The 26,855-nt window shown below is 51.8% G+C and overlaps 2 protein-coding genes across 2 annotated transcripts; both read right to left on the bottom strand.

Moving 5' to 3' along the window:
- Positions 1–275: 275 nt before the first annotated feature.
- Positions 276–9,598, bottom strand: MCM5 (minichromosome maintenance complex component 5). The gene is made up of 16 exons (XM_075727708.1): positions 9,432–9,598; positions 8,413–8,539; positions 8,175–8,303; positions 7,535–7,707; positions 6,066–6,221; positions 5,796–5,962; positions 5,004–5,175; positions 4,714–4,825; positions 3,804–3,947; positions 3,423–3,488; positions 2,565–2,741; positions 2,349–2,461; positions 1,961–2,089; positions 1,553–1,695; positions 827–954; positions 276–377 (listed from the first exon to the last, which is right to left on the bottom strand). The coding sequence occupies exons 1-16, from the start codon at positions 9,596–9,598 to the stop codon at positions 276–278; spliced, it is 2,205 nt and encodes a 734-aa protein (XP_075583823.1).
- Positions 9,599–12,343: 2,745 nt separating this feature from the next.
- HMOX1 (heme oxygenase 1) lies at positions 12,344–19,012 on the bottom strand. Its single transcript, XM_075727715.1, has 5 exons — positions 18,524–19,012; positions 18,079–18,199; positions 15,200–15,691; positions 14,580–14,688; positions 12,344–13,070 (listed from the first exon to the last, which is right to left on the bottom strand). The coding sequence occupies exons 1-5, from the start codon at positions 18,553–18,555 to the stop codon at positions 12,934–12,936; spliced, it is 891 nt and encodes a 296-aa protein (XP_075583830.1). The 5' UTR covers positions 18,556–19,012; the 3' UTR covers positions 12,344–12,933.
- Between the last annotated feature and the right edge of the window lie 7,843 nt (positions 19,013–26,855).

Consider the following 26,855-nt stretch of genomic DNA (forward strand, 5'->3'; position numbering starts at 1 on the left):
CTCCAGGCAGCCAAAGACCCTGGGCTACCAATATCAGGTTTTATTTTAATACAAACTAAAAGCTTTTGGAGTTCAAAGAGACATCAATGTGACACAGTACCCAAGGGGAACCCTGACCACCCCAAACCCCAGTTCAAGAGGGAGGTCCTGGGATGTTTGGCTCCCCAAGGAAAAGCTTCTTCCAGGAGCAGGCTCTGACCCCACGGGGCACTCTGCCTGCACGTGGGCAGGAGTCAGGCAGCAGCGGTTCCCTCCCCACACGTGGGACAGGGAGGTCACTTGATTCGGTAGAGGACTTTGCGTTGCATGCGGTGCTGGATCTCCCCCCGACGCATCATCAGCTGCAGCACCTTGTAGATGGCATGTTCTGGGTATTTCTGGAAAAGGGGAGAACAGGCAGAGATGAGCGGGCAGGGAAAAGCTCATCAGAGCCCATCAGGAACCTGCAACCACTGCTAAAGCCTGGCTGTGTCTCTCCAGAGGGAGGGAGCCTGGTGGCACCAGGCACTGATGCTCCTTTCCCCTTTCACTGTTTCAGGTCTGACTGCAGCCAGTCTCACAAATCAATCTGTTCTGGTTTCAAGGGTAGGACCTCATCCTACCCGAACAGCCCCAAACCTCAGTGCTTTTGCAGAAAATTGAGTTCTCACCTCACTCCCCTTAAACTCTGCAATCACATTGCACATCGCTCCCTACAAACAACTTCAAAAGCAAGTATGACCAAAAGGCTCTCCAGCCACCTCTTGGGGAATGGGTTTTACCCCCAGAGTGGCAGCCTGCGGTCCCTGGTTTCACAGCCCAACCCTCCACAGGGTTCCTGGCCCACCTGCCGCATGAAGTCCTGGACGATGCTGTGCTCCGACACCTGAGAGCCAATGGCGAAGCGGCGCTTGAGCTGCTTCTCAATGCGGGACAGCATCTCTTGGTCCTCCTGCGTCGTGAAGCCTTCTGCCCCTGGAGGGAGAGGCTGCGTGAGCTCTCTGTGCCGCCCAGACATCACTCTCAAAGCCAGAGTGCCCATCTCCAGTGTCTCCCACCACACATGCATATCTCTGAGACTATAGGGAACCCATGAGCAAATCCACCATCAAAGGCTGTTGAGCTCCAAAGACGCAGCTAAATGTGGACCTGCCTGCTGGAGCTTCCTTCAAACCCTTTGTGCCGCGCTGCCTCCCAAGGAAACATTGTCTCCACCCCCACAGGGAAGAGCGTAGAGGACAAACAGGTTAAGGAACCACCTCCTTGGGCTCTGCCCTTGGGACCACAAGGGGCCAGACCATCCCTCCCTTGCCCAGCATGGGTGGAGACCCTTGGTGCCATTTGTTGTTGCCCTGCCTATGAGCCATAGCCCCACAGCCATGATGGCCCCTTGCTGCCATGGGCGTTGCTTTGCCTTTGCTCAGAAAGCAGGTCCAGCACCTGCCCAGGGGTGCCTGCTAGCACCCCCTGCCCCCCCAGCCTGGTCCTGGGAGGGGAGCTCGTCTCTCCTTGCCCTGAGCAGCCAGGCCCAGCATGTTGCTCCTGCCCCCAGCACAGAGCATCTCCCCCTTACCTGACAGGCTGCCTGACATGGCCGCATCGAGTGTGGACACCTGGAAGAGCCGCAAGGCCTCCTCAACGTCCGCCTCCGTGGCGAAGGGCTGAAGCTTCATCTTCCCCAGGGACTCGGCAATGCGCACGATGGCCTCCAGCTGCCTGCGGCCAAAGGAGATGTTCCCTGCTTTCTACTGCGGCTGCAAAGGGTCTTCTCTTTCCCCCCAATCCCCGACACCCCCACCTACCCCTCTCCAGGCACCTCCTGCCCCTCCCCGTGGCACCTCCAGTGTTGCCCTGTTTACAGAGGGCTCCCCCAAACCCCAGCACCCCACTAACCCCCTTCCTGGGCTACCCAAGATGACTCCCAGCAATGCAACCCCAACCCTGAGGGTTTCGGTGGGGCGAGGGGACCAGGGTGGCTCACCGGATGGTGATGGGGATGCTGGAGCGGCGGTCACTCTCCTGCTCATGCTGGCGAGTGCCGCTCCGCATCAGGATGTAGCGGTTCTTCAGCTTCTCCGCCGCCGCCGCTGACAGCCGAGGGCCACATTTCCTGCAAGGGGGGACAGGAGCTGGAGGCAGTGCCACCGGCGAGGGTCCCCTGGGCAGGGGGATCCCTGGGCACCCCTCACTTCCTTGGACCATGCTGCAGCACTGTTGCGAGCTGTTCTCGCTTTCCTTTGTTCAAGGCAGGAATTAAAAAAGGTCACCCAGAGAGAGCACTTGCAAATATCAGCTGCGTGGTTTGCTTCTCACCACTGCCTCCCACCGTGCAGCCTGGGTGCTGCTGAAAAGTCGTGCCTCTCACTCACGTCCGACAGAAGGAGATGAGCTTCTTCAGCTTGTTCAGCTCGATCTCACCCTCCACAGCCTGGGTCTGTGTCAAGGCACTCACGTGTAAGGACATCACGTGCTTGGCCAGCGTCTAGGAGAACAGAAGGCAGTCAGGCAGCAGGAACCCCCCTGCCTCCCCTTCCCGAAAAATGGGGCACCATGAGTCCCAGCTGTACCCACATGCCTTGACCCACCATGTCTCGCTCCTCGTTGTGCTCATCCTTGACAATGAAGATCATATCAAATCGGGACAGGATGGTGGGCATAAAATCAATGTTCTCCTCGCCCTTGGTCTCATCCCAGCGCCCGAAGACAGAGTTGGCAGCTGCCAGCACTGAGCAGCGGGAGTTGAGCGTGGTTGTGATTCCTGCCTGAGGGGGGAAGGAAAAATGAATGGGGTCAAGATGACATCCATGTCACAGCAGGGCTAGGTGGCTATTCTCATAGTGAAAGATCCAAAGTAGTTTGCAAGGACTTGTCCTCAATCGCTTGCAGGTTTGCAGGTAGTAGGGCAAGAGCAACCAGCAAGAAAGAGTCATGGTGGGCATTCTGTTACCAGGGACTGAACAGCTAAGGGGTGAGCCAGAGAGACCAGAGCAGAAGTGCTACAAAAAGAGCTGAGCAGTGGAAATGAAGAAAAACTCTGATTTGAGAGAAGACATGGCACCAGGATGTCAGGCAGTTTCTGTAGATTTTCTGAGGGTGTGGAGAGCAGTGGGAAGGAAGAAAAAAGAAGTGCCATCAGGCTGTGACACAGGGATATCAGCAGAACTACTAAATCTAGAAGAGCAGAGGACAGGCAGAGCAGATGGAGCTCGTTTCAGTCCTGCTGAAGTTCACGCTGCCTGAGTGAAGACAGCCCAAAGCCTACAGGCAGGGCTGACCGGTCTCAGATCAGAGAAACCAGTAACCATCAAAACCACTGCCTGGACAAGCCACTGTAAAATGGGCAATTCTGGCAGAGGATGTGCGACTCCTGGTTGCTGGGCTCTCAGGGAAACCCAGCAGCAAGTCAGGCTCCCACCCTGGGGCGACGTGCACCCACAGCTCACCTTAGCAATGGAGATGGTCTGCTGCTCCATGGCCTCGTGGATGGCCACACGGTCATCCTCCCGCATCTTCTCATCCGAGGTGGGAGAAATAAGGTGGAGTCAGGGGGAAGGGGAAAGTCACCATCAGTCACCTCTGCTGGACCTCAGCTACACACCCGCTGATGCTGACCCCTCCCAGGTAAAGCTCTGCAAGGACCTCTGCTCAAGAGTGCAGGACATAACCAGAACTTCCCTGCAGCCCCATTCCCTGACCTTCCCCAAAAGAAAGCAAGGCAGCCTCAGGAGAGTTGTCCTTTCTCCTGCAGCTCTGGGCTCTCCCGGGAGCAGCTGCCAGCCCAAGGGCTCTCTTCCCCACTCCCGCACAGGCAGCCCCACAGGTACCTTGTCAAACTCATCGATGCACACCACTCCCCCGTCTGCCAGGACCATGGCTCCTCCCTCCATGAAGAAACTTCTGGAGGAAGGGTCGCGGATCACGGAGGCCGTCAAGCCGGCAGCACTGCTGCCTTTCCCCGAGGTGTACACCTAGCAGAGTGCGGGACAAGGAATGGACAGCACATCAGCCGCTGTGGGACCCAGGAGTCCATCGCTCCAGCTGGAGGATGAAGCACCCCTGGCACTGCAAAATCCAGAGCTGCTGGAGGAAATGCAAAGGCCTGCAGGAAAACCCCTCAGCACATGCCAAAAGCAGACCTACTGGGTACAGAGCAAGGCTATTGCCTAGTCCTAGGCCTCGGACTAAGCAGCTGTGATGCACCGGAGGGCTTGCAGACACACAAATACAGGTATTAAGTACAGAACAGGGAGTGATTCATTGTTTGGTGGGCTGCTGCATTAGCTTTGTTTTCCCCCCGAGGAAACAACGCAGTCAGAGGCTGAGTTTAATGGAGACTACAAGAAAACACAGCTGAAAATATAATTTCATGCCTGGGCTCAGCCTGGAGGTCCGTGCCTGAGATGCAGTCAACTTCATTTGTCCTGACCAGCCAGCCTCGCTGCTGATCAAATCTCAGCGATAAACAGCAGCACCAGTCACATCTTTGGATGTCTACAAATAGCCCGTCTCATATCATAATGAAAGGCATTACTTGCTTCCCCTTCCCTCCCTCATCCGCTGTCCTGCAAACCATCTCTTCCAGGCTAGCACCAGAAATGGCAGTTTGCACCTCTGCCAGCCAGTCTAGCTGTGGATGCAGGTATCTGCTGTGACCACGGTCTGGTCTTCAGTGCTATGCAGGGAGCAGAAGGAAGAAACAAGCCGCACTGCAAGCAAGCTCCTCAAACCACCTACCCCAATAGGCGAACACTTCTCAACGAACTTCAGCAGCTGGGATTTGGCCGTGCCAGGGTCACCCAGCATCAGTAAGTTGATGTCTCCTCTGCGGGTCAGTCCATCTGGGAGCCTGGAGCGACAGCGTGGGAAGAGAGAGGGAGGAGATGGTGAGCCTTCATTTTGATAACCAAGCATTGCTGACAAGTGACAGGTGGTTGGTAACACCACCAGAAGACTGTATGAGGACTTTGTGCCATGAATGACACCCCTGCCACCACTCTCTCTCCACCAGTCTGACTTTTCCCCACCTCTTGCGAGAGCCTCCAAATAAGAGGCAGGCAATGGCCTTCTTGATGTCAGTGCTGCCATAGATGGAGGGCGCAATGCTCTTGGCGATCGTCTCGTAGATGTTGGGCATGGCAGCAAGGCGACGAAGTTCCTCCTCTTCTTGAGGGGTCACTGAGCCAGCAAAGCTGTGTCCTGTACAGGGATGAGAAGAATGAAGCAACAGTGAACACATGGATGTTTTAAAGTAAATGACACTACTCCCCCCACACCCGCTACCACCAAAATCCCTTCTTGAAAATCACACCATGTGCCACCAGGTGAGCAGGATGGAGAGGGTAGGCATTTGCTATCCCAGAAAGGCAGGCTGTGTCCTTAGAGGCTGGTAGGAAAAAGCAAGGATCTTGGGCAAAGCAGCTCTGGAGGAACCAGAGGGAGAATTACAGTCAGAACCATGTTTATAAATATAGCTCAATTTTAACCATCAACTTCAGCCCAGATCCTCAGGGATGGCTTAGCAGATTCCTGCTAAGATCAATTAAGATGAAAGAACTTAAATACCCTGGAGAACTGAAGCTGAAGCCTCCTCATTTAATATCACTGAGAAAAAGTCATACAGGACACCCGAGTATAGAGCACCCAGGGCAAGTTAGACCCCTGGACTGGCTTGAACCTTCTGCTATATAAGCAGCAGAGAAGGACCCAGGCTGTGATTTCATACAGTCCTTGCTGAGGGACCGCCTTGCTCAGGGAGGGGTCTCTCCCAATACCAGGCTACCAACACAGACCAGACAGGCACCAAAAGCAGCCCTCACCTGAGCCCTCCACATCCACCTGGATGCCCACCACACGGATGTAAGCGCTTCGGATGCCCACGCCCACGTTGTCACGGCTTCTGTTCTTGCTCTGGGCAGTCTTCTTGATGGAGTAGATGCCCATGATAGTGACTCTGTTCCCTGGGACAACTTTGTCACACAGGTACCTAAGAGGAGGAAGGGGAAAGCAGAGGACAGTAGCAGGGGGAAGGATGGCACCAGCAACACCCGCTAGCCCGGTGGGGTGATGGGGGGAGGCCGTGCTGGTACCTGTCGCAGTACAGCTGCAAGTGGCGGGGCATCTCCCCATGCGGCACAGCGTCCGGGGACTCCTGCAGCTTCAGGACCTGGAAGTCCACGCACTTGCATTTATCTGGCATGATGAAATAGGGGTCCAGCGGGCACTTTGGGCGGCCGGCTTGCTCTCTGTGCAGAGAGATCAATCAGGGAAGGCTCCTGGCACTCAGGAGCCACCCCTGGGAGTCCCCCTGTAGAGGGGACAGCGGTGACAGGGCCAGAGCAGCCGCCCCTCCGAGCAGTGCCCAGCAGGCAAGAAGGGCAGTCACACAGGGCCAAACCAAAGGCTCATCAAGCCCTCAGTCTTGTCTTCAACAGCTGCCAAAAGCAGGCGTGAGAACAAGCCGAAGACAGGCTGATAGTTGCCTGAATACTCTCCCTACCTCCGCCTTCTCCCCCGCTAGCTAAAAGCAGGGAGGAAGGCAATTCATTAATTACACAGAAGGTAACAGTACAGGCTCAGCGACATGGCAGGGCATTTTTCTTTATAACCTCACGAATGAAGCAAATGTTAAGTGGTTTCTGGTGAGAAAGCAATTAGTGATGTGACAAGGCTGTCAACCTCCCAGTCTCTCGAGATGCATCTGCCTTGCTTGACTACAAGCTCTCTGAGACAAGAAGCGCCTCCATGTCCTGCTGCCGTCTCAGTACATCACTACCAATGCCTGACTCCATGCAGGCAGGGACAGGGCTTTCAGGGAGGGTAACAGGAAACCGCAGATGCACTCGTGCAGTCAAGGATCAGAAGCGAGGTGCTGTACAGACCACACGCAAGAACGATCCCTATCCCAAAGGCCTCTCAAGCTGCATTAGAGATAAGGCACAGAAAAGAAATACTGGCAGGCATGAGCTCAAAGACACAACCCACCACGATCGGCTGGCGCGAGAGCTGCCACAGTGGTAGCCTAATGCTCACAGTTCGCATGGGCGTCAAGAGCTGTAAAGCAGGATTTGAAGGTTAGTAGCTAAGCATCCCTTGCAGAAGGTAACACAAAACAGACCCCTGGGGAGGTGGAACGTGGAAGCAAGAAGTTTGTTTGAAAAAGATAAGAACTTAATAGGAAGTTAGGACAGCAGCTTAATGCAGCATTATGGGACAGGTGGAGGCAGGAATGAACCTTTAGGTACCACAGGCAAAACACCCTACAGATAAAAAGAACTCCCTGGACACAGCCGCTCAACACTGCTTGCAGCACTGGTCATGCAGCATCACGACCAGTGTGACTGCAGATAGATGGAGCTAAAACCTGCCAGCCACATGTGCACACAGGCACAAGGGCAACATGAAAGGAAGAGGCAGAGAGCAGCACAGATGATTCTGCCTTGTGTGACAAGGACCCGACTCTCTGCAGCGCATATGGGATGGAAGGGGGGTGGGCGGAGGGGACGCAGCATTTTTTTCCCCACCAGCCTGCTGCATGCACCCCCATGTCAGTCCTTACGTGTTGCATTTCCTGGGGAGAGCATAACCCTCCAAGCCTGGGCGCACCGCTATGTTGCTGATGGTGTTGCGGCAGCTGCGGCACTGGATGGCTATTCTGGTGGCTTTGGCTCTCACAGGGGTTGCTGCAATTACGATCCCAGGGATCTTCACAAGGTGAGACATCTGGTCAGACTGAAAGGGAAAAGGTGAAGGGAAGGTGAGAAAGCCGTCTCTGGAGGATGGATGGGAAACTAAAGACATTAGAGGAACACAGTTCGTTCTTAGCTACTCTTCCCACATTCATGGGACTAAGGTACCAGAACAAAAAAGCCTGTGCTTCTTGACCACATCACTCTCTTCTCTAGAGCAGGAGGGGAAGGTTGCATGACTTTAAGCCATGCTGATTTCAAAACAAAAGAGAAAAGGACAAAATGCTCCATGCAGAACATCACTAATAGCAACAACATCCCCACAGCAGCAATCAGTAATAAATCTGACTGCAAAGGACTGTTAAGTTGCAGAGTATCCGTACTTGTAAATTAGTGTACAACCCATGTCCTGAACTACGTGATCAAGTACCAAAAGCTTCCCTGCAATCGCACCCCCATGCAAGCAAGCCCTGCCACTCACTGCTCAACATAAAAACAGATTCACCTCACCTTCAGGCTGCGGATGTTGGCTGCGTTGGCATCTGATCTCAGCATGACCTGGATGTCTTGGAGAGTTTCCTCCCCTGAAGGACGAGGACGGGTGACCTCATCTGCGACTTCTTTTGCTGCTTCTTCCAACTATAAAGGGAACGACTAGGCTATTACAGGTATATTGCAGTTTCATCAGGGCTGCTCTCATAACACGACAATGTCTGTGAGCCAGGTTGCCAACCTCCTCCATCCTTACCAGCTGCAGGTGTTCCGCTGGTTGCTTATACAGATAGTCAGCGAGATCTTCATCAAAGCTGGCCAAGTCTTCCATCTCCACCTCCACCCAGTACTGACTCAGGTTATAGTGCCGTTTAAGCTCATCCCTGCAAAGCAGTAAGCGGTAAAGGTTTGCAGGGCAGATAACACCAGTCACCCACACTGAAGTTATGACAAGCAGGGAGCAGAGAAGGCAGGCTCTGCAGGGAGTCGTTGGTTTGGAAAGCAAATGGGGAAAATCAGGAGAATGCCAAGAAGGGGACCTGGGAAAATCTTTTACCCAAAACCACTTTGAAATGTGACATAAGACCAGGGACACCAGTGCTTGCAGTGACAATGTAAAGTATAGTGCTATACTTGACTAGAGTTACACAACCAGACAGGCAATTAGAAAACTTCTACACAGGATAATACCTATTATACCTAAACTATGATTAGAAAAAAGAAAGTAATAACATAGCAGGCAATGTTCTCCTTAAAAAAGGCAGGGTGCGTGAAATTCAGAGATTAAAGGTGAAAGATTTTCCCAGTCCTTGCATGATACATGTCCATGTTCTCTCACAGTTGTGTCTCCAAGCTGCACAGGCAAAGGGACAGCCAAAGGACCTTCATAGCCTCAGAAGGCACACAAGGACAGTGCTGTACTGATTTTAATGGATACAGACAAAACTCCAGACCAGAAAGCACTAGAACTTGAAGACAGACCTTGAATTTCAGAACTAGGTGCAAGTTTGGCAGTGCAGATCCCTCTATTGCTACCTCTGCCGCTGTCTGGCTGCCTAAAAATTTGGGAGGACACCAGAGCTCAGTTTTCCTGTAAGGTTAAACAGGAACAACATTTCTTATACTAAGAGCTCTTTACAGTCCATGGGAGGAAAAAAGCTGGCATGTGCTATTGTATACCTGGGGTGTGCATAGCAGGAGGGAGGTTAACAGCAGATCGGATGCGCAAAGAGGAGTGGGTAAGGCACAGAAGGAGAAGAGGGGTCACAGCAGCACCTGTATTTGAAGGTGAAGCCCGTCCGGTCCGTGCCCACCCGGTACTGCCGCAGAAACTCCTTGAACCGCTTCTGCAGCTGCGACTTCCGAACCTGCCCCTCGTCCACCGACGCATCGCCCCCAAAACTGTCGCTGTAGTAAATGCCGGGGTCGTCGAAGCCGGACATGGCGACTGCTGCTGCTCCCCTGCGGGGGCGAGAGCGGACGGTCAGCCCCAAACACCTCCTCCTCCCCGGCACCAAATGCCCCAGGGGATGCTGCCCCCCCCCGGCCGCACTGCCCCCCTCCTCTTCCTCCTCCTCCCCGAATGCCCCACGGCCCTCCCCCCGGCCCCGCTCCGCACCTCGCTGCCCCCGGGAAGCTGCCACCAACTTTTTCGCGGCAAAAGCGGCGCGCGGCGGAAACCAAACTGATGCACAGGGCGCGCCTCCGCCGCCGCCGCCGCCGCGCACTGCGATTGGCCCGCCCGCAGCGCGACGCCGCGGATTGGGCCCCGGCCCCCCTCCCGCCCCGCCCCAAGAGGAAGCGCGCGGCATCGCCCTTGCCGCCGATTGGCCGGGGCGTTCCCCCCCCTGCCTGCCGGCCGGGCGCAGTTTGGCGCGAAATCTGGGAGAGAAGGGCGGGGGGCAGCGAAATGGCGGTCGGGCGGGACCATTGTGGCAGTGCGAGGAGGGGGGAGCGGGTGAAACCATTGCGGCGGGGGGGAGCGCGCTAGCTGTCCTCAGGCGGCGGGAAGCGCGGTCGATGCAGTCTGGGGGGTGGGGGGGCGGTGGAGTCGTTAATTACTAAGAATAAAATAAATTACTGCTGTAGGCTCCTTGGGGGCAGCTGAATACTGCTGCTGCAGGGCTTGGTGGGGTGTCCCTGTGCTTGGTCTGGCTGGCTGTGGTGCAGCAGGCCCACGGCCATGGAGGGCAGGGCAGAGGAGAGGAGAAATGTGCTGGATGTGGTGGGATGCACTGTGGGGAAATGGCGGGCAGGCAGTTTGGCTAGGGCCCCACAGGGATGGCAGTGGCGGTGCCGCAAGCCTGATGGCCTGCAAACGGGCTGCTGCCTCAGGATACGTGTTCTCCGGGATGCTTTTCTCATAGAATCATAGAATGCTTTGGGTTGGAAGGGACCTTGATTTCTCCTGACCAGTAGTGAATTTTGGGGGAAGGCTGGCAGGTTGCTGGGTAAGCGTTTTGGCCCTTTGGAAATGTGGTAGTGTGCATCCTGAATGAAAACAAAACTGGACAGCATAGTGCGTTGCAAGGGAGGTTTTAACTGCGGAGGGCGGAAAATAAAGACTGCCTCGCTGTTGCACAGAAACCAATGCATGTGTTGCAGAGAAACCAGATATATTCATAAAGATCATAGATGAGTACAAGCAAAGCTTTAGTCTTCCGCTCTGAAGACTTGTTTAGGCTCAGTCTGGAGTCCTTCAGTGTGCGATAGCCCAATGGCTGTGAGATACTCCAAGCACCGTACCTCTTCTGCCATGAGCAGGGAGGGGATGATGTCAGTCTGAATCCAGATTTCCTAACTGTGAGGTCACAGTCACAATCTCTTTGGGCAGCGGAGAGGGGCTGAGTGTGGTAGAGTGCGTTTCTGAGCTTGTGGGCATTTGTTTGAATGTTTGGGATGTTTAGTTATTCAGTATGGTTGAATGAACGTGATGATTTAGTTGGGGTGGGTTAGAGGGAGTGAATAGGTAGAACTTAATATAAATTTGAATGAATGAATAAGTTCTTGTATTTGAATAGCTATCAAGCCTCACATCCCTGCTTTTCAAATATCTGACTATCTTTTTTAAGAATTAACGTTTTTTTTTTTCTACCAGGGGTTGGCAAATGGGTCCAAATAGAGAAGTATTAAAGGGATTTTGGAAGGGATGTAGGGTAGATAAGAGCCTGAGAATAATGACAGTCCCTCTTTCCCACTGCTTGTTCTCAGCAGGACCTGCCTTCTGATTCTTGCTCTTTGAGCAGGTTTGGTGCTGGTCGTTAAAACAGATCAGTAGGAAAATGTGTCTTTGGGATTAAGGTCACAGCCAGAACAGGCAGCATCATGGAGGCAGGTTGATGACAGAGGCTTTCTGGTAGAAAGAGAGGAAAGGACTCTGAGGTGATAGATAATGGCCTTGTTGGTACCTGCAGCGCCATACCTGAACTGCAGCCTCTCCTGCAGTGCCTCCTGCGTTAGAAGACCCTCTGAAGCAGGTAAGGCCTGTGGCTATAACAGTGGCTGGCCACAAAGCCAGACCTCCAGATCTGCCTCAGCAAAAAGAGGGGAAAGCAAGCTGTGTGCATGGGCTGCTCCCACAGTGCCGTGTGTTCGGAGTGCCTTTGGCAATGGCTTGTGAGTACCGAGTCCTGGCAGTAAGTTGGGTTGGTTTGTTACCTAGGTGAGGGCATGCAGTTGCATGCTTGATGTCTCCCGTTTACCTGCCTCATAGGATCAACACCTAAGTGTGTTTTCACCACCCAGAAATGCACACTAGTTTTCCGATTCCTGCTGAAGCTCTCTCAAAGGCAGTTTGGTAACAGAGCCCTTAGCTGGTAGCGGTCAGGGAGAGCTGTCCTGGTTTACACCAGCTGCGGGTCCTGTCACCTTTTGCTTTTAATAGAATAGCAACCAGCTCTTACATACGGCTTCCACCCCTTAAAGATACTTTGTATGCTCACAGAATTTTGTGCCATTTCTAGAAATAAGAGACCAGCGTGTAGGAGCTGAAGAAACCTGCCCCAGCTTGTAACAGGTTATTGTTAGCACTGAGTGGGAGCAGAGTCTGGCTCTGATGATAGCTCCCACTTTCGTCTATTCTAATGTCTCTGGAGGCAGCAGCTCCAAAAAACATAAAACTGGGAGGAAGAAAGACACCTCCTTTCTCCCCAGGTAAGGCTTTAATAACAGGAAACACCAGGCCTGAAGACTTTACATTGAAATTTATTATGTATATAAATTATATAACCAGACAAGAGAATGACACTGTATCTTCAACAACCGTCTTCTGCTTTTTAAAAAAACCCAGAAATGATTGGAAAAAGAATTAACAAAGACCTACTAGTGTCATATAAAACAGTCTATAACCCACAGGAGCCATGTGGCTCCACAGAAAAAGTGATCACAGTATTATCTAGCAGTATAAAAATTGAGGCAAACAGAGCTCCGGGGAGCTTCATATTTCTGAGGAGAGACAGATATCAAAACTGTGTTTCTGATCCTGTAGGATTTTTGCAGGCGCTCTGTAAAACAACGACAATCCTTGGCCATTGTTTTTAACCTTTTCTACCCTTGGTTTTTAGTTAGTCTCTGAGAAGAGCTCACACCAAGCACAGGAGAAACTTTGCCTGAGCCCCCTTATGGCACTCTGATTTCCGGGGACAAAAGTTTCTTAATATTAGTGGCAGAGCCAAGATCACAGCACCCAGTCGGGGGGAATTGCTCTCACAAGAACTGGGGAAGGTAGATTAGTTCAGAGTGAGGGAAGGCACGAAGAGAAGGTGAAGGTCCTGCTCCTTCACATGGCAAATAAGGCCACGGCAACTGTCGTGGCTAGGACGCCGAGCGCCAGGATCCACCGCACCAGGGGAGTGGTGAGCATCGTATCTGTGTGTCTCCTGTCTGTCCTCTCGCTTTCTTTCCCAGGCGCTGGACCTAGATCAAATAGGGAGGGGGAAAAAAAAACAAAACAAGGTGGGTGAGACGAGGTTGAGGGAAGAAGCTGCCAGTATGCTACGCTTGCTGTCCCCAATGCTGGAGCAGACCCTGCTGGAGTTGTCAAGGCGAGAAGGAGGAAGCCCAGAGCGCAGCTGGGCTGGGGGAATCAGCAGCAGCAGGTTCTGCTCTCCTGGGGTAGGCGAAGAAGGGAAGCAGCAGACTTGACCTGGGAATCACAAAGGCTCACAACCCCTCTGCCTGTACTTGAGTACTGCCCTTGTCTCCAGGCTTATTAAATGCACAGCCCAGCTCCATCAAACCCCTCATGTGTGCAGAAGACAACCAAATGCTTAAGCCAGAATTTTAAAAAGCATTGTCTCCTACGTCTCATTGATATAATTGGTTAGGTACTGAATGACCTTAAACAGGTAGTCCTTAGCATTCCAGACAAATAATTTTCCCAGTACAACTTCAGGATGGGATTCTTATCCAACACCAAACTCTTTTGAAAATCCTACTTTTATGAGTCTATTGGGAAAGGAGTGGCAGAGTTTCACAGAGAACTTTCACTGCCTTTCCCAAAGAAGTTACTTTAAGCTTCATTGTCTAGAGATGCGCAAGACAAGGTTTGCTTTTAATTCTTTGCCACGGGAAAACAGTGGTTCAATCCAGTATACACCGAAAAAATCTCCCTTTTAGTTTCAGAATGGGTAGGTCATAAGGGCTTTTTTATTCGAATCACATGTTATTAGGGAAACCACTCTCCTCTGCAAACATCTGAGCCCTCTTCTCACTCAGTCACAAGCCTGACTCCCTGAAAAGGGATTGCTTTGCTTGCAGCCGCTGCTCAGGCTTTGCCCAGTTCGGCAAACTGGGTGTTTGCCAGTAGATGGAGCTTTTTCAGTTTTGCAAAACTGATCGGCAGCCTGTACATCCCCACTTCCCAGCTGGTTACATTTCACTATCCAGAAAAATGCTCACTATAAACCCAGCACACTTTCAAGAAGTGTTTTCAGTAAATACTTCTGGAAGGCAGGAAAATGACCAGAGGGAGACTGAGTCCAAAAGGACAGCCCGTTGGATAGGGCTGTGTATCTGGAAGAAACTTGTCAGCATCGTGGCATCACAGCTGATCTGGGCCCAAAATTGCAGCCTTTGCTTCTATGAACACAAGGCCAGTTTTCCTTGTGGTCGAAACTCATGTGGCTAATGAACCTTACACTTGTTAAAACCCAAGAGAAGGAGAGGGGAGTCTGTTCTTCTAAAGCTCCCTCGTTGACACTATTTCTGGAGAGCCCATATGTGTCATCCTTGCTCTGCTAGGTCTAGAAGAAGCTTTGCACACACTAGTGCCTCTCCTTGCACTACTTGCTGATGGCTGGAGAAGAGATGGGGCAAGCACCTCATGCTCATTTCTCCATGGCTTTTCCAAACAAGAACAGAAGAAGGGAGGACAACAAAACCACAAGAGGCAATGTTAAACACCTGCCCATAGAAGTGTCTTACCATGCTCATATGATTTGTTAACGTTCCTTGTGCGAAGCTCTGCCTTCGGCTGCACAAGACGACCATTCTCCTTGCCCTTAGACACCAGCTCCTGCAACGCCTCAAACACCTGAAAAGAGGGAACACTGTCTCATTATGTGGCCTCCTCTTCTTCTTTCGCTGGACCCCTTGCCCCTGCCCCAGGCACTTTAGGAACTAGAGGAAGACAAGCCTTCCGTCCAAGTCTCCTGGCACTTCTTGCACAGAACACAATCTGCCTGTGGGGTCAAAAGCATGCCTCTCAAACTGCTTGTTCCCTTTACACATTCTCCCTGAAGCTTCCAGCTCAGGAGAAGGCTATTGCCCATCATCTGATGGGAAGGAAAGCAAGGTACCTGTGCATCTAGTCAGCATCCACAGAGGACCTGTGGAGCTGTACTATGGGAAGAGTTTTTCAGAGACCAGCCTTTTACTAGGCTCCCAGGTTGGACAAGTGTAGCCATCCAACTCTGACCTGCTTGCCCTAATCCACAACTTCCCATAAGCTCCACAGCAGAAATACCGGCTTTGGCTTCCCCCTATAGCTATTATCTTGTTTCAGAGAGGGTGTGGGCAGGCAGGGCTGGCTGGTTGTTACTCACCTGTATATTTAGCAGGAATGCTTTCTTGGCCTCCTCCAAGACTCTTTTCTTAGTGGCAAGATCCATCTCGAGGGCATTCATGCGGGAGCGATAGAGCTGCTTGAACTTGGTGGCGTTGGAGACTCCATCGAAGGTGAAGAAAGCCAGCCCTTCTCCAGTGCTGGGCAGCTGGAGGGCCTTTTGGGCAATTTTCTTCAGTACCTGCCCCCCAGACAGGTCTCCCAAATACCGAGTGTAGGCATGGGCCACCAGTAGTTCTGGGTGGTTCTTGCCTACATAGTGGAGCCTCTCAACATATTTCTGAGTAGCCTCAGGACATGGGATCTCTTCCCTCCAGTTGCTGCCATAGAAGTACTCCAAGTCTTCCTCCAGGGCAGCTTTCCGGTGTAGCTCCGCCGGAAAATACACAGGGGCATAAACTGGGTTGTCCTTGTTACGTTCAATCTCTTCCTCCAGAGCAGAGTAGACGAAGTACAAGGATGCCGTAACCAGCTGAAAGGGAAGGAAGTGGATGAGCTACAGGTGCATCTGTCTGTCTTCTGCAGGTTTGGGGGACAAATCCCACTAATGAAAAAGTTACTCATGGGCACACCCAGTTTAAGTCATGCACATCTGTGATGTTGCAGGTTTCCCATGTGGAAAAGAGAGTTGCAAGGTGCAGTGAGACACCATTTAGCCCTTCCCCTTCTGCTTGAGGCAGCATCAGGTAAGACCTAAGCCCTTTCCAGCAGATATTGGTCTTACCTGCCCTTAAAAACTGCTGCCTCAAGTTAAAGGTATGCAAGCATCTTGATGTAATGGAAACTGGAGCCCTATTAAATCATGCCTGGGCTGGTCTCCTCATTCCCTTGGTCAATAGAGAGAGTATTCCCAAAGGTACCATATTTTCTGGTGCATTGTTCAAATCTGAATGCTTCAAGATGTGGCTTCACTTTGCAGGGCCTTGTGAGACAATGACACACCCTATTTATTTTTCAACATATTTGTCCTGTTGGCATCCCACCATCCTGGGAACTGAGGCACTCCTCATTCAGACTTGCAAGTGGAGTTGCCTCCTTGGTTGCCCCGAGGAGACAAAAGGGGGCTGGAAGCACAGCCTGCCTCTGAAAGATGCCTTTGTGAAAGAGCACTGTGAGGCTGTGTGCTCTCCTCTCTATTTTGAAACCATTGTTATTGTTGTTTTTCCCAGCTTACACGATACTTTCTTCTATCTGCCAGGTTTTCCACGTGGCGTAAGACAATCGAGCTGTGTTCTTTCCTTCCCTGGGCATTCTGTTTTCAGAGGCTGTATACATATTTACACCTACAACATCCCTTCCTTAAACTGGAATCCCTTAGCAGCAGCAAAGGGTAAAACATGAAGATATTGCAGTATAAGTGAGTCAGGTTTGGCGGGGGGGGATTACACTGATGACAGGAGAGAAAGCAGTTTACTCTCCCACAAAGCAATCAGTTCTGCAGAAAAGAGTTGCCGTTTCAACTTTTCCCCACTGTGCCAGCAAATAGGACTTTGATAAGCACATGGGCAGTGGCTTCGTTGTGGAAACAAATAGATTCTGGGGAATCACGTATCAGGGCAGGAATACAGGTTTGCCAAGAGAGTAAACAAAAATAGAGGGTTTTAAACAATAACCTGTTATCCAGCTTACTGGAAAAGAAACAAAATACAGGAACATTGCCTAATAAACTAAGAAAATATAACTTAACTGGTTGTTTTCAGAGGCAGGCAGTGGTTTAATGGGAAATGTGGGTTTTGAAAACTGTTGTTATTTTTTAAAACCCACGTCACATCTCACTCCCCCTGACAGCATGTAAATATCTTCTAAGAAACTGAGATGTATTCCTGAAGGCCTGACTTTTTACATTATTGCCAGCCTGTCTTAAAGTTCACTGCCTAAGTAATGCTGCATTTCTAACAGCAAGAAGTCAGCACCTGAGATTAAATTTATGCTTGACTAAGTATCCTGAATGCGACCTGTCAGAAACAAGTAGTCTTTTTCATACTCTCGTGGATTTATTTGCCAAGGAACAATTCACCAACAAAGTAATTAAAGCACAGGTTGGATCGCTAGCTGTTATTTGCAAGCCCATGCGTCACATCCTATAGCCTCCCAGGAATTTCTGGCTCAGGTGTGTGCTTTGCTTTTGCTCATGGCTTTGTTATGTGGCTCAGATCCCAGGAATCACATACCTAACCAGGTTAGGTGCAGACTAATACTGCAAATGTTTCTCTTTCATCTTAAGAAAAACAACAGGCTCCTACCCGTTACCAGCAGACATGGCTTGCTCCAACTCAGTCTGCCTTTGAGTTATTATTGTTCACAACCTCAGCTCTGGTATAACCCAAGTGCCAACTGAAATACTGCAAAGTTCAGTGCCAGAGATGATCCCACATCCTCACTTTCTCACTATTCCATCCTTATTTCTAGCTGTAGTTGCTTAGAGAGCTGTAAATTCAGTATTCTTCCTCTTTTTGGCATTTCAGCCACTCAAGTATCTGCACATAGTCATATCTCCATTAACTATCATTGCCAGTAAATAACATGCAGGGATTTATGAAGAAAGAAAAAAGCAATTGCATTAATCCCATCAACCTCTCTGTCTTTTTATCCTGTTTCAGCTTGGCTGCCTATCTTGATATGCACAGTCCTGCCCTGCCTTCTGCAGTAGGAGCTGGTAAGCTGTTAGGGTGCTGGAGTTTGATGAAGAGCATGTTTTGCATGGGAGGTGCTGATATCAGACAGCTGTAACGCAAAGGACCTCCTTCCTTGTGCCGTCCCCATCCTCCCCCGTTCAGTCCCCCTGCACAGCCCGTCTGATCTAACAGTGTATTTCCTGGCGAGGAAATCCCATCCCCAAGCAATGCTGCTATGAAGTACCTTAAACTCTTGGAGTGACACCTGCCCCTTCTGGAAATTGCTCATGAATGGCGTGTTCTCCGCCTGCTCATGCACCTCCTTGGTAGCTTCCTTCATCAGTTCTGACAGGTCCCTGGACATGCTGGGGAAGAGCAGCAAAACAGATGTCAGTGCTGTTGCTGTCCTCTGGCAAAATGGATCTTAGCTCTCTAGGAAAAAAGGGGGAGACCGGGATGGCAGGAAAAGGAGCAGAGCATTCCCAAGAGCCACGGATAGGAACTGGGGAGCACCAGCATCCCAAACGCTGTCCCGAGCGAGGAAGACTGACAGACTCCATGCAGAAGTGAAAGCAGGAGCATGCCGTTCCCTGCAGAGCAGAAGCAGGAACAGCATGCCTAAAAGCAAGGGCAGAAACACAATACTCTTCTGGCAAAAAATTTCCCTCTCGTTCCCGTCCCGCTCTCACCTTTCGGAGCTGTGCGTCTGGGAAGTTTCCATGTTTCTCCACTAGTTTCACTCCTCCGCTTCCCTGTTGTTTTTTCTTGCTCGTGCTTTCCTCCTTTTCCCGCTGCTCCCAGGACAGTGAAGCTCCGAGCTGGGCAGCCTAGCACCCGGATCCAGCTTTATAGTGCCAGGCCACGTGAGCAGCCAAACTGCTGACCTCAGTGTGAGCACAAACTTCTTGCAACACAACTGCACTTCCCTTCCCAGCGTGGCTGCCACCCTCTCTTGGCCTGCAGCCCCGGGAGACCAGAAGGAAGTCACCTGATGCGTCTTGATAACTAAGCACAAACAAGAGGTTATCCAGCAACTTCTCCTTCAAGGGTGCCTGGCTCCGTAACCCTTTCAGCGCAGGGCTCATGGCAGGCAGAGCCCAGGTGCTGCAAGAGGTGCTTATTGTGCTAGGGGCAGCGGGGTTTGGACAGGGGTGGATTTACAGGGCTAGTGCCTGGGGCAGGGTGGGCAGCCCTACACCCCAGTCTGCGTCCTGGCTGCACCCTGCCTGGGGAGCTAAGACAAGACGCATCCTCATCTGCCCTAGCTCAGCTCAGGTATAAACGTCTTATTTCCCATGGCTGTGCACATCTTCAGAGAGTCTTTCAGGTAACATGGTATTTGTGGGCCATGGGATGGGGAGCTCAGCACTACAGGTTAGGAGCATCCCCCCTTCACAGCAGGGAGCACAGCAGGGACCCTGGGGGCACCCGGGGTAATCTGGCTGCTGTGGCACATGCTCGCACCAGCTCTGCTCTGCAAATGCCAGAACTGCCCCTGCACAGTGCTGGGCACTGGTGAAAAACCCTGTCACTTTGCACAGGGCCAGCACAAGTGTGCACAGAGAAATCCTTTCCACACTCCCTTGTGCATGGAAAAACTACTGTCTGATTTGTGTGGCAACTGGCCCCTGCTGTTACCGCAGCTGTGCGCAGGGCAATTTAGGAGAATAGCACTCCATCCCCTAGATACCCAGAAGGCTGGGGTAGCTGGTGGGCTGAAAAGATGTCATACAAGACCTGGGGGAAACTGAGGAAGTCTGCAGAGACTTTCAAAGGCAAATAATTTCTCTTTTTTGGGAAAAGGGAGTTGGACAAGGTGCTTCTGCCAGTAGCTGGCTGCTCTGCTGTTTTCTCTGGTGGTCAGTGGGGCAGCCAACAGATGAAGCGGGGCCCCTCTTTTCCCACTGTAGCTGTGCTGGAAGCAGGGCTAGCCAGGATGGATGATGCATTGGCCAGCTGTACTTTGGAAAAGCACAAATTTTGCTTTCAACCCAAAGAGCGGGGCACTTAAAGCCAGCATTCCCTGCTGCTGTGGGGGTGAGAAAGCCAGGTGCTGCAGTTGTGTGCAGGGTGGTAGGGAGGCAGAGCCTGGGGAGGAGGGGGAAGGACTGTGGCATGTTCTGTCCGTCTGTCCCCTCCAGCAAGTCCACTCTGGCTTTGCTGTTGGGTGCTGCTGTCCAAGCCACGTTCCTCGTGTGTGTCCCTGTCACTGCACCTACACCTGGCCACAGCTGCATTTGGTGCTGTAGGTTCGAAGGCTGTGCTGGAGGAAATACTCTTCCATGCTTGTTTTTTCACTCGGGCAGACATCTGGCATGCGGTGCAGCGCTCAGGAAGGATTACTCAGCGCTTCCACCCTGACTCAGCCAGACTTTTCCTGTCTTGTTTTTGTCTGTTAAAGCAACAGTACATGCTAGCAAAAGCTGTCACGTTCCGCTCTTACCCCCAGGCCATTGCAGACAACTTGCTGCTGGCTTGCTTGTTTTTCTGTAAGGTAAAATAAATGTATCTCGGGATGTGTGAATCTTTGAAGCAAGTGTGACAAAGCCCCAAACATCCCCTGAAAGTGGGCTCCTGTGCAGAGTCCATGGGAGCGTAGGACTGCGTGGCCAGTCCCTCCTGAAAACGTTGATGCCATTTTGCCACAGGATGGCCCCAAAATGAGTGTTTTCCCTCTGGCGTCACTCCTTAAAGCTCACATTTTCTGTCCTTTTCAGAGAGTCCTATTCTGACATGGGAAGCTGGAGCACAGATTGAACCTGTAGTTCTGGTGGAGGGAAGTAGGAAATATATGAGAATATGAAAATTAATAATAATATTCATTTTATGAAATAATACGAAAAAAACCCAACCATCAAGCCCTGTCCCTCCTTTCACCTCTGTTCTGCAGCTCTGGTAATGGCATCCAGTTCCTCCCTAAGGACTTTCTGGTTGCTTTCAGGCCAGTGCTTTTGTCCCCTGCCTGCCTGCCTTCTTCCAAGTGGCTGCATGCTTGGAGGCACTATAAAGGATGTATCCAAAAGATCTTCCCCCTTCCTTTTCATCTAGAGTTGAGGCAGATGTGGATGTGAGACTAGGGGGAAGAGAGAAAGGGTGTCTAGTTGTGTCATTGCCATTCCAGGTAGGATACTTCTTCCCAGGAAGAAGTCCTGGCTCATAACCACACTGCCCCAGGACATGGAACCAATGTACCTCCTTCTGGATCTTGGGGCTTTACCTTCTTCTGGGCTGGTCACAAGAGATAAGGCCCCTACTGCAGCTCACCTCTGCTGCGAGCTTTTCTATAGGTGCAGGCGAGCAAGCTGTGCCCCATAACTGATTTATGCTCTCTGATCTTTAGCTGATCAGGGTTACTTGGGATGGAGCAGCTGTGAGACCGGGCCCAGCTCTCCAGAAAGGCCCAAATGCCCTGCAGCATGATGGAAGGAGAACTGAAAGTGGGGTGTCATCATCTTTGCAGTTGCTGGCCTGAGGCATTTCTGGCCCCATCCAGTGCTCTGCAGCGAGGACTTGTATTTTGCTGTGCTGTTGCTGTGTGGTGTGGGGAAAGTTAATGACACCGAGTGTGCCAATGTGCTGGCAGAGATTCGCGAGGGACCATCTCTTCCTTGGAGAGAACTTGGGAAGTCGACGCTTGAGGGCAATGCACGGGGAAGGAGGTGTGTGCTTTTAGTGGAAGGAACAAACTGGCCCCCAGAGCAATTCACTTGGGGTAGTGAGCCACGGGAAAGCAGAGGCCAGCCCGCATCAGGTCACTAGGAGATTTTGCTTTGACCTCACTGAAGTGTCAGACCTGTGGTCTCCACTGCACCTGCCAGAAGTCCTGTCATCTCCAACTCTTCCAGTGAGCAGTGGCTGGGTGGTGCCAGAGATACTGGCTGTGAGGGCGACGTGCACAGGCACCAGCAAAACTGCCCAGGGGATTTCCAGCAAAGATGAATCAGGTAACCTCAGGCAAGATATTTGTAATAGTTCCCGCTGGGCTTAAAAGCCTCCATCTGCACAGAGAAAATGCTTAATCAAGAGATGGGTTAGACAAATGGTTAACAATAATAGGAAGTTATTGAGGGGTTGGTGTTTTCATGAGGGATAGGGAACTGGGGGATTTTATGCTCTTTATAGACTTAACAGCGTGTTCTGCCAATAGATTTATGGTCAGAAATGTCTAGTTACACAGGCAGTTACAGAGTGCCAAGTCAGCGCTCCTGAACCCGTGTGGGAAGTGCTGTTCCACAGTGGGCTCCGGCAGGCAGCTCCCGGCAGCTCAGCTTGGCTGGGCTGGGAAGGGGAGGCACCACCTGGTGAAAACCAGCCTTCCCTGCTCCGAGGGGTTAATGGGTTCTCTTGGACGTTGACCCAGCAAAACGCACCATGACACAGCAAAATGCAGCCATCTGGTTTGCACGCGGAAAGCTGACTCAGTAACCAGGACATGCTGTGTAATGGCAGGGGAAAAAAAAAAAAAAAAGAAGTTGTGATAACCGCTTAAAATGACTTGCTAAATAAAGGAGTCGGTGCTGGAGTATACAGGGATACTCTGTGTGTTAATTAGTGTTTATCAAAGGGAGATTGCCCAGCCCAGCCCAGCAGTGGCAGAACTGACTGTGCTTGCTGCTGTCAGCTTTGAACAACCCAGGTCTAGATCAAAGGTATAGGTGGAAAAAGGGAGGCTGGGAGCACAACAAACTGGAAATCCCCCTGGGGAGTGCAGGCGCTGCAGCTGTCCTCTGGACCGGCATTGCTGGTACCTTTGGGTGGGTCCTATAGACAGACACGGCTGTGCTGGGTGCACCCTGCACACGGGAACCCCGGAGACCGATGTGGTGGGAGAAGGAGGTGCAGGCAGGTTTCTCAGGCATAAATGAACCAGCCTGACAAAAATAGGAAGCGCAGATTGCAATACACATTTTTATAGATGTATGGACATATACGTGCTGCAGCACATGGGTGTCTCCAGTATATGGCTACAAGCAAGGAGAGAGCTTTGGGATGGCTGGGAACAGGGCAGAGAGGAGGAGGGAGAACAGAGCAAGCACCCTGCAAGGCACATGCCTGCTTTGCCACCAGAGACCCAGGGTTGGGCAGCGACCTAAAGTGTGAAGCAGGTCTGCAGGTTATGGGTACACTGGGCTGAAATTTTGGGGGAGGGTGCGCAGAGCCCACCACGCTCCTCAGAGTCCCAGTCCTGGTGGGGACACACGCCGTGCCCTGCTGGGGATTTGCTTTGGGAGCAAAAGGGAGGTGTGGAAGGGAGCAGGGCAGAGTTAGCAAATAAAAATCCCATTTGTGCAGATGTTTCAGACTGTGTCACCTCCTTTGTTTACACAGCGCTACAACTGTGTGAAACAAAGTGTGCCCTGACTGTGAGACGGGACAAACTGTGCAAATCTGGATTTGAAAATCATGCATATGCAATGAGGAGGACCTTGTGCCACAGCTCACACCCCTTTCTTAGAGGAGGGGAGGAGATGGAGCTGGAAACGGAGTTCTGCCAAGAGTGTGAGACCCCCACCCTGCTACCCCCAAGGTTACCAAACCATCCCTGCATGATTCCGTGCCCCTGGGGAACGGGAGACGCGTGTCCACCTCCTGCACAGGGCTGCGCAGCCAACAGAAACAGCCGGGGCTGTTTCTGGAGAGTTCTCCGATTGTCCCGAGAAGTGGGACTGGGGCCAAGAACAGCAGCTGCAATCTCAGGGCGGCGCGCAGGAACCCGCCCCTTAATAAACAGCCTCAAGTGGACCCTGCTCCACCGTGACTCAGCAAAACAGCCCCTCCGCCACAGCTGGAAAACTTTGCTCAGCAATGCGGGGTGGCCCGGCATGACCCTGACTCAGCAGGACGCCCACGCTGGGGAAAGGGCGAGTCAGCATTAGCGGGAGGCAGGCTGCGGGGTTTTGGGGCACACACAAGAGTGGGGAGTCCCGGCAGGACATGTGGCATCACTGGCGGCGGCAAAATGCTCCCCCTCTAGCTGTGGTTCCCAGCAGTGCTGGGGGGGGCCAGGAAAGGTCAGAAAAGCTGGTGCCCCATGCCAGGAAAGCTGCCCGCCGTGTCCTGGGGACATGGAGGAGGCTGTGGCCATCTGCCCTGGGACTGGGACAGTCCCCGCTCCATACGGGGGAAATTGAGACATGGGAACACTGCTCTCTGGGGTGCTGGATGGGTGCCTGGCTTTGCCTGTGCTGGTGGAAAATGCCAAACTCAGGAGATATAGGGTGTGAGAAGGAGTTTATTTTAGAGGCTGGCATGCAGGGCGTGCCAAATTTAAGCGACTTACCCAAGGCCATAGAGGGTGTTTGAGGCATAGCCTGTGTCACCCCCTTCCCCCTCCCTTTTTCTTCACTCATTACAAAAGATCGCTCGAGGGCAGGCAGGCAGGACTGAATTGACCTGATGGAGCTGCTATATGGAAGAGCTTTGTTTTGAAAGTATGACGCTACATGCTAATGAGAAGGAATAAGAAAAGAGTTATCACGGGCAGATATTTCTTCAAAGCCTTTCATTTAGGGGCAGGGTGGGCTCAAGCATTGGAGACCCCTGTGTACTACCACAGCTGCTAGTGTAAAAGAGCAAGAACACCCCCCTTTTTGGGGAGGTCTTCCCTAACATCCTGGGCACCGGGGAGCCAGGACTGTCAGCTCTGTGTGGCCGAGGTGCCTTTTCCCGGCGCAGTGCCTAGCCCAGCAGGACCTCAGGACCATGGCTGTGGCTCTTAAGCTAAATAATCATTAACAAGAGCACCTGAGCAACGTCGGGTTTCAATTAAAGTGTTCAGCTGCCAGCTGCAGTCTGGCAGAGGCAAGAGGGACCAAAGGTGCTTGGCACGGGGTGAGCCACCCCCTTCTTGCTCTGCTGGAGCTGGTGGTTCATGGTGTGAATTGCTGTACAAAACATGTCCCTGCCTGGAGGCAGCGGGGACAGGCAGAGGGGTACTGCTGGCAGCAGATCACCCCCACCGTGGTGTTTTGGTTTTTTTTTTTTCTGTTTGGACTGAAATTGTACAAAGAAGCTCAGGGAAATTGGCACCTATCTCCCACTGAGACTGGCCTGGTATTTAAGGCCCTTGGGCTTTTTTTTTGGTCAAGGAGCTAAAAATACCACTGAAATGCCTCGCAGCAATTTTTCTAAACACAGATTTTCCTGCTGCTCTGTGCTGGAGAAAGAGCCTCCCCTAAAGCTGCAGGAAAGCCATGTCCTCACCTCACCCTGCCGTCAAATTCACCTTGTGCCTGATCCACACTTTTCTGCCAAGATCGGCCAGGAAAACAGCGCCTGAAGACTGGCACATGTGGCTTTTCAGTGCTGGGAGGGAATTACTGCCCCCCCCCCCCCCCCCCAAAAAAGCCCTGCTGCAGAGCCCGTCTCCCCAGGGGTCTCCTCGCCAGGGCTGAGCCCCCAGCCTCGCTGTTGGAGAGCAAAACACCCCTGTGCCCCCCAGCCAGGGGCTCCTGGCAAGGACCAAGGTCCAGCCCCACAGAAACACTGCTGGAGACAGCACTGCAGCGAACTTCTACCCATGGGGAGTGATCCTGTCCCCCGTCACAGTTCTCCGTCCCTCTGACCGCTGGCAACCCCGCCAGGAGGGGGAAGCGAATCTGCCTGCTCATGCAGTCTGAACCTGCTGCAGTTTCCACATGCACGCTCACACAAGATTTTGCAAGGATGATGGCAGATAGGGAAGAGGAAGCTTTTGTTTCTGAGCCTGTGCCCCTGCGTCCCTGTTCCCATTCCCTCAGTCAAGTTTTGCCGGTCACTGACACAAAGCAACAGGGACACTTGTTCACCCAACATGCGGCAGAGCTGCCGGGTGCCGTGCGGGATGCTCTGGGTGCCGTAAAACCCAGGGGAGAGCAGGCAAGTCAATGAAAGAGAAGTCTCCTCAGGGCTACCAACCACCTTGGCATCATCCTGATGCAAGGAGTCACCTCTGTCTGCATGGTTTGTGAAATATCTTCAGGAGAAACAGAAAAAAACCGCAGACTGGCTGCCAGCACAACTCCTTGTGTTGCACCGGTGACCACCTTTCCTTGCTCCCAAGCATTGGGGCACCTACTTTTCCTCTCATGTGTTTCCACATTTTCCTATCATCCTTCCTTTTTTTGGTCTCTTTCCTCTCTTCTTGTGTTTCCATTTGCTTGTGCCCCCACACAGATACCTGAGTTACCTACAGAAATGTTTTCCTTTCTCACAACCCCCCTCTCTGCTGCTCACTGGGTCCCTGCCGTGTGTCCCTTCCCAGCATCTTCATCTGCCCTAAGCAGCACCACTAACAGTGATCTGAAGGGAACGGGAAGGGGCTTTATTCTCGTTTTGTGAAGGAAGGGGGAATTTTGTTATCCAAAATAATCTTTGAGGAAGTTTTGACATGGCAGAGCAACATGAAAGTCCTGTGGGATGGAGAACAGCCTTCCCAGTGTACTAGCACGGGACACTTCTGTGTTGATTTGTGAGATGAGATTGTGGGAAATGGGGAAATATTTTTGTTAACTACTCTTTAAAAAAACAAATCCGTATACTCTTTGGAGGTTAGTAGTAGGTAAAAGAGAGGCACATATTTTTTTGTCTCTATGAATGCGATGCTGATATGCCCAGAACCACACAGCCCAAAAATCATGGAAATTCTCATTAACTTTTAGCATATATTTGATTTTTAGAGATGTGGAGCAACTCTGACCCAGTACAAGGAAGTTATGCCTTTCTTCAGCTTACATAGAAACAACTGTTCTGGGTCATGCAAAATACCCGTCCCGGTCAGTATCTTGTTCCCAGTGTGGTTATTAACGGATGCTTAGACACAGCGCAAGCGCTCCTTCCTGGCCCTGTGCAGTTGCAACACCTGAATGCATGCTCTGGGGCGGTCGCCATGTGAGTCCGTGCTGGGCTCATGGTTGTAGCATAATACTTAGAATAAGGAAAAACTTTGTTTTGTTTTGTTTCCAGTGGTTGCATAGCCTGCCAAGCAGGTCACTGCGAAGGGAGAGGTTGTCCTCTGCAGTCGGTGGAGCTCAGGCTGAGTGT

Source organism: Pelecanus crispus, chromosome 1 (genome assembly GCF_030463565.1).
Source record: "Pelecanus crispus isolate bPelCri1 chromosome 1, bPelCri1.pri, whole genome shotgun sequence".
Taxonomy (NCBI): domain Eukaryota; kingdom Metazoa; phylum Chordata; class Aves; order Pelecaniformes; family Pelecanidae; genus Pelecanus; species Pelecanus crispus.

Bases quoted from the DNA above. Each gene is read 5' to 3' on its own strand.
- MCM5 (XM_075727708.1), bottom strand. From the start codon at position 9,598: ATGTCCGGCTTCGACGACCCCGGCATTTACTACAGCGACAGTTTTGGG. The intron at 5,176-5,795 runs GTGAGGGCTGCT...ATCCCTGTACAG, and splicing joins GGTGGATGTGGAGGGCTCAG to GACACAGCTTTGCTGGCTCA. The intron at 378-826 runs GTGGGCCAGGAA...CCCCTTTTCCAG, and splicing joins TCCAGGACTTCATGCGGCAG to AAATACCCAGAACATGCCAT.
- HMOX1 (XM_075727715.1), bottom strand. From the start codon at position 18,555: ATGGAAACTTCCCAGACGCACAGCTCCGAAAG. The intron at 14,689-15,199 runs GTGAGTAACAAC...CCCTCTTTTCAG, and splicing joins CATTCCTGCTAAATATACAG to GTGTTTGAGGCGTTGCAGGA. The intron at 13,071-14,579 runs GTAAGACACTTC...TATTTGATCTAG, and splicing joins TAACAAATCATATGAGCATG to GTCCAGCGCCTGGGAAAGAA.